This window comes from Vicia villosa, linkage group LG1, assembly GCF_029867415.1.
Source record: "Vicia villosa cultivar HV-30 ecotype Madison, WI linkage group LG1, Vvil1.0, whole genome shotgun sequence".
Taxonomy (NCBI): Eukaryota; Viridiplantae; Streptophyta; class Magnoliopsida; order Fabales; family Fabaceae; genus Vicia; species Vicia villosa.
In genome coordinates, this window is record NC_081180.1 from 109,285,967 (window position 1) to 109,293,216 (window position 7,250).

At 34.4% G+C, this 7,250-nt stretch overlaps 1 protein-coding gene across 1 annotated transcript; it reads left to right on the plus strand.

The window, feature by feature from the left end:
- Window positions 1-1,914: 1,914 nt before the first annotated feature.
- LOC131643817 (uncharacterized) lies at window positions 1,915-6,722 on the plus strand. The gene is made up of 5 exons (XM_058914140.1): window positions 1,915-2,068; window positions 2,159-2,722; window positions 2,965-3,120; window positions 3,266-3,628; window positions 6,464-6,722. Exons 2-4 carry the CDS (start codon window positions 2,168-2,170, stop codon window positions 3,611-3,613), a joined length of 1,059 nt encoding a protein of 352 aa, XP_058770123.1. The 5' UTR covers window positions 1,915-2,068; window positions 2,159-2,167; the 3' UTR covers window positions 3,614-3,628; window positions 6,464-6,722.
- The last annotated feature ends 528 nt before the right edge of the window (window positions 6,723-7,250 follow it).

The window sequence follows — 7,250 nt, forward strand, 5'->3', positions numbered from 1 at the left end:
ATGACTAAATGGTCTTGTACCCAGAAGAACATATTCCGACAAGACCGGAGTATCAGATGATACTTTGGAACCAATCATCCTTAAGCTGATAAAGCTTCAAAATCTTTCTACCGTGGTTAACAGACTTCAAACAATCGTGATTTTGTTAAAAAATATAATAATATCAGCTGCAGGAATTTGTTTAAAACATATAAATAACAACCATTAACAAATATACCTATCAGAAAACTAGAAATGACACAATTCAAAGATGCATATCCAAATTAGCTCGTGTTTGCATCAATGGCAGAAATAGAAGCAATCTGGCCCTAACAACGCAAAATACAACCAAATCATAATGCATGTCTCTAACAACTACCTATTTCAAATATGACTGCTACCTAATGCATTTAAAACAAACTATTTTACATAATACATTAATCAAAACTCAAAATAAGTTAAATGAGAAACTTACTCAAAAAGTGTCGATGGGGATGAAAAATGTTGAATGTAGTATGTGGAGTGAGTTGGGATTGGAAAGATTAAAGTAGAGGTATTGTCGTTCCTTGAAAAATTCATTGGAAGAATGTTGCTCACGAGCCTCCACGGGGGTTTTCAAAAGTTTCAGAAAATGAAGAAGTAGAAGAGGGAGGGTCTGGAGCCCATTATATATCTATCTCTAAAATAAAACCAAAATTTAAAAATAAGGGTTAATTCCGAGATGCATTTGCAAAAAAACCCTAAAACATATATAAAGATGCATCTAATTTTGACAAAGTGAGGGAAACTCAGCAATTTAAACTTATTTTATGTGAAAATGATACGTTTGGAGATGTATCTCCAAAAATTGGGGACATTAAGGTTAGAAAAAACCTATTAAGGTGAAAAAAGAAGAAAACCCCAGCGAAAACCCCAATTTGCCCCTGCTTTGGAGATGTATCTCCGAAGTAATTTTTTAAAGATTTTTTCAGACTTCGGAAATGCATGAAAATTCAAAAAATACGTTGGTTTTACAGTCAGGTATTATTTCGGAAACATCCACTGAATGCAAGATAAGGTTTGGTGGACCATTATTACTCCAATAAGTCTATAAATACAACACACTCTTTCTCATCCTCTTCACACTACAAAACACAAATGACACAAACCTACCCCCACCTAGCATTCGTCTACTTCACCAGTGGCTACCCGATGCCGTTCCAATTCCGCTTCTCGCGCAACACGCCGTTTGCGGAATTGATAACGTCGCTCAACATGCTATTGCAATATCCAGAAAATCGGAAGGTTGTCAAGCTTGAGTACCGCTCGCCATCGCTTACCGACGACAGAGACATTGAGTTCACCCCATTCGAGGTCAAGAACGACGAAGATTTAGCGGTTTTGTGGACAACTTTCGACCGATTTTCTTCGAAGGGTCCGATCGAGTTGGATGCGAAACTTCAAAGATCGGGAGCTGACGTTATCAAAATGTTGATTCATCCTCACCTACCTGTGCTTAACAATATGTAACTTTAATCTTATGTAATGTGATCGATGTAATCTTCATCCTTTAAATAAATTGAATCGTTGTTGTTTGTTATTTTTCTTCTGTCTCAGACCTTATTTCGGAAGTACATCTCCGAATTCTTCAAAGGGGGGGGGGGTGAATTCGGAGATGCACTTACGAGTTCACCTATTTTCTGGAAAAAAACAATATTTCGGATGTACATTTCTGAAATCAGTGTTTTTCATAAAAAAAATATGTTTTTGGAAGTACATTTCCGAAATCACCTTTTTTCTCATAAAATAAATGACTTCGGAAATGCATTTCCGAAACAAGGGGTATTTTAGGAATTTCACCAGGGGTGACCAAGAAAGTAGGGAGGTGGATAAAGAAATTAAAAAAAAAAAAGAAATTCTCTTAATTAGATAACCCATAATTTGTCGGGTTTGGACTTTCACTAGTAGGCCCAATCACAGAACAAAACCCCCTATTCCAAAACTTGAGGAGCCAACAACACTATCCGTTTCATTTCAGTCCCCGTCGCCGTTCAACCTGTAAACAACTAGCACTGTCCCCCTCGCTGTCTTCCACCGTGTAACCGTCAAGGTAACTATCGTTTCCCTCCTTTCCTCACACACTCAAATTACAACATAGTCTCTAATCAAAACCAATAATTTTCGTGTTTATTTCTTCTAGAAAGTGAAAATGAAGAAAATGATAGCAATAGGGTTTGAAGGTTCAGCAAACAAAATAGGCGTTGGTATAGTAACCCTAGATGGAACAATTCTCTCAAATCCACGCCACACTTACATAACTCCACCAGGTCAAGGTTTTCTACCAAGAGAAACAGCACAACATCACTTTCAACACGTTCTTCCACTTGTCAAATCAGCTTTGGAAACAGCACAGGTTACTCCACAAGATATAGACTGCATTTGTTACACCAAAGGTCCTGGTATGGGAGCTCCATTGCAAGTGTCTGCTATTGTAGTTCGTGTGCTTTCGTTGCTTTGGAAGAAACCGATTGTTGGTGTTAATCATTGTGTGGCTCATATTGAAATGGGTAGAGTTGTAACGGGTGCTGATGACCCTGTTGTTTTGTATGTTAGTGGGGGTAATACTCAGGTTATTGCTTATAGTGAAGGAAGATACAGGATTTTTGGGGAGACTATTGATATTGCTGTTGGGAATTGTTTGGATCGGTTTGCTAGGGTGTTAACGCTTTCGAATGATCCTAGTCCGGGATATAACATCGAGCAGGTGACTTTTCTAGTTCTGTTTTACCTTGTTTATGTCTTCGATGTTGTTAGGTTGGACACTTTGTCTTGGGTTCGAACCCGAGACCACACAATTATGGGTGTGAGTTTCTGGTGGTTATTGACATTTGTCTATGGAACGTACCTAAATATATGGTCTTGTCATGCTTGATCATGCTTAACTGGCTAATGCAGACATCATTTGCTCTGTATGAACTTGTCTTATATAGTTTTCTTTTCCTCCAGCTTGCAAAGAAAGGAGAGCAATTTATAGACCTTCCTTATGTTGTCAAAGGGATGGATGTATCTTTTAGTGGAATATTGAGCTATATTGAAGCAACTGCTAATGAAAAGCTAAAGAATAATGAATGCACGCCCGCAGACTTATGCTACTCTCTGCAGGCAAGTTTAATTTATTTTGGATACCTTTCTCTTGTGATGTATAGTTGTATTCTATTCATATTATAGATATTATTATTATTAATAATAATAATAAATAAATAAATAAATTAGAATTTGAGAATTGATATTTCATAGTATGTTGCAGGAGACACTGTTTGCCATGCTGGTGGAGATAACTGAGCGTGCCATGGCTCATTGTGACACAAAAGACGTTCTTATAGTTGGAGGTGTAGGTTGCAATGAGCGCTTGCAAGAGATGATGAGAACAATGTGCTCTGAACGTGGTGGAAGGTTGTTTGCTACTGATGATAGGTACTGCATTGATAATGGTGCAATGATAGCTTATACCGGTCTTCTTGAATTTGCCCATGGTGCGTCGACTGCACTGGAGGATTCTACATTCACCCAGCGGTTCCGAACAGATGAAGTCAAAGCCATATGGAGAGAAGCAAATTTGGCAAAATCAAATAGTCTTGTAGACAGAAGTGTTTGATTTTTCAATCTTGAGGTGAGCAAATTTCCTTGTGCATACAATTATACTCAGTTTCAGTTAATTATATAAAATGTCTGTCGTATAGTGTCGAGAATTTCTTACTTCTGTTGCATAGTCAAGGTTAGGTGGGAGATTTCAATATATACTGACAAGTTAAATTCATTTGTTGAGTCATGTGGGCCTTTCTGTTTTAACTTAAGCTTTGTATATGTTAAGAGGGACTTAACTGCATTGCTTAAAACTTATAAGAATAACATTTTAACAAATACAACTAAGGAACCAGAACTGTGTTTCTTGATTGAATAGTTATTGCTAACAAAATCTGTTCCCCCAGAATCTCACTGTTGGGAGTATGCTGGAAAAAACTTCTGATGTGCTGCTGTTAGGATCCCACCATACATTAGCATACAAGGATTAGGGAAACGGGATTATTCGCCCGTGATTTTTATTGATTGAAAGAAAATTGTTACACAAAGGAGCTATCACCCCCTACACTAGAGTGTTTCTCTAGTCAACAATTCACATTAATCTTCCTAGCTCTCCTGAGGAAAAGTTAGTCTTATTTATAACATGACTAAAAGAAAAACAGTTTAACAATTACAGATACAAACAACCCTAACTAACAACTAACATAACTAACTATTGGTTTACCACCTTTCCCTCTTTTCCTAAATTAAACCCGGGGACTCTCTCCTGTTATGGGCTCTTGTTGCCTCCAATTTTCTGCAATAACTTGCTGATTCCTCAACTTTGATTTTGAGCTCCAACTAATGTTGTATGCCCATTCTCTCTCAGGGGTGGCCCTGAGCACGGGCTCGCGGGGCGGGAGCCCAGGGCCCCATAATTTTAGGGGCACCAAAGTTTTTTTCTCACCTCCTATATATATTAAAAGAGAATTTTTTATTACAAAAATCCTGGTTAACAAAATTATAGGGGCACTACTTAATTAAAGAATGTAATTTCTCATAAATAAAATATAGATGTGTATTGATGTGGCTATAGAACTAGTAAAATGTTTGATCAAGTATTTGAAAAAAATATAGAGAATTTGGATTTGTAAATGCTAAGGCTAGTGCTGAAAAGATTGAGAATGAAATAGAGATTGAATGTGAGTTTATTCAAAAACGTCAAATTATTAGAAAAACAACACTATGATGAAAATCGATCTACACCCAAACAACTGAATCTTGAGTCTACTGAAGAGTCTTTTCGAAATCATTATTTCATATATACTGTAGATCAAACAATTGGCTCACTTGACACAAGATTTGAGCAGTATAACACATATGAAAATATTTTTGGATTCTTGTTTAGTATTGAAAGGCTTAAATCATTATTTGAAAGGAACTTGAAAGCATGTTGTAAACATCTTGAAATTTGTTTAAAATATGACGATTCTCTTGATCTTGATGGTGAAGTTTTATTTGAAGAATCGAAAGTTATTAGAGAAGTTTTAACAGTTGAATCAAAATCAAGCTATATGATATTGAGTTCTTTAAAGATTTTTAATTGTTTTCCTAATGCACGCATAAATTATAGAGTAATATTGACTATCTCTATCTGTGTTGCATCTGCTGAAAGAAGTTTTTCTAAATTTAAATTATTAAAATCTTATTTGAGGTCTACTATGTCACAAGATAGATTAAATAGTCTTGCGTTGATTTCCATTAAAAATAATTTTTTGAAGAACCTTGATTATGAACAAATTATTAACGATTTTGTAACAAAAAATGCTAAAAGGGTGATATTTAAATAATTTTAGAGGTTTGGTCAATTTTTTTATAAGAAAAAAGACGGGATCAAGAAGAAGAAGAAGAAGTCTCTTTATAGTGGTTTATGTTTTGATTAGTATAAATATTGATTCAAAGATATATATTTCTATTCTTTTTGCACAATGTCAAATGAAAATGTGTTTTTTATCCAATCATTTCTTTTATTCTTATGTATTTATTATTAAAATTATAGGGGCACCACTTTTTTGATTTGCCCAAGGCACCCAAATTCAAAGGACCGGCCCTGTTCTCTCTTGCTATCTCTAAAGCATGCCCGTCAATTTTTTCCTTGAAATGTCCATTTTGAAGCTATTTCAAATAGATTTTCATAAAAGTCATTTTTGAAATACAACTTTTTGAAAAATTGCGATTTTGACTATGTTTATGTTTGTTTATGTCATAGGATGTCAAAAGTAATGATTTAATTTAGAAAAAACGAATATAAAAAAAACTTGTAATATTTTAAAAAACGGTTTTGTAAAATCTATTTTCAAAAATACAAGAAAAAAATTCATTTTTGTAAAGCTGAACAAACCGGCCCAATATTTCACAATCACTTGATCCTTAAAAGAATGCCATCAATATCAGCTTGCAACAATTCCTCTACTTACTTTGGCTTCTCCTCAAGGATCTGACAGGTTGATCCATTTGTTGGGAATCAAGAAACGGAATTTAAAAAAAGAATATTTTATTGAAAAATGAGAAATAATAGAAGAGAGGGGAGTTTTTCCTTTCTACAATAGAATCCAAGCTCTATTCACAAGTGTTCACAAATATGAATAAGTTTCCCTCTCCATGTATCCTTCTATTTATACATGTTATTCTTGTCATAACTGTCCAATTAACTAACTGCCATAATAACTCCAAACACTCTATTACCTTTTATTATATATCGTCATAACCGATCTAAAACAAACCAAAAAAGGAGATAAACTTATGTGACTGAGCCTTAAGGTTACTGATAAGTCTATTTTGCTACTATATGGTTTATGTTAAAAAATCTAAGAAAAACAAGCTGTATAATTCGATAATGCATGTTACATTATCTAAGAATTTATTTTTCCTTCTCACCTCACAGGGCTGAGTACTCAATTGTGATTTTGAGAAAACCAAGGGACAAATGGATATTCAAATCAGCCATCTTCAAGTTAATGTTTGTAGTTAGTGATACTCAAATACAATTAAATTTATTAGCACTGTAAATTTATGCATGAAAAAACTCTTCAGTTTGTTTGACATTTTGTAGGGTTATGTGGTGCAAAAGTGTCATGGTTTTAAAAAAAAGACATATTTATCTTGTACTTATGGTCCTGGGATTAGTAATGTTGTAAAAGCTCGCTCCCTTTCCTCTTCTCATAGGATATGCAAATTTGGCTTGGATTAGTAGGTGTTGAAATAGGTTAGGTCAGACTTGAGAATGTTTGGGCCTGACCTATGATAAATTTTGAAGGCCTGGGCCTTCTCTATGGCCTATTATAGGCTTTTTTTTACCCTGACCTTGAAGGTTATTTAAAAGTCTATTCAAATAGTTTATTTTACTACCTATTTTTAAATAGACTACACATCCTTTTATATTTATTTGACCTATTTTTTTTTTTTAAAAAGAATTTTGGCAAAAGGAAAATTACTAACAACATTTTACCAGCTAAAGACAGGATTGTGAATAGATTATGTCGGCCTACAGAGGCCTGTAGTGTGATCTATTTAAGTTAAGCCTGACTTGACCTCTTTAATTAAAAGACCAAGCTTAGATTTAAAAAAAACCTATTTAGTTAAATAGGTCAGATTTAAGCTACTAAAAAAAGTCTATAAAATCTAATAGGTCAGTTTGATATGTATTTATAAATACTAAAATTATTTGTGAT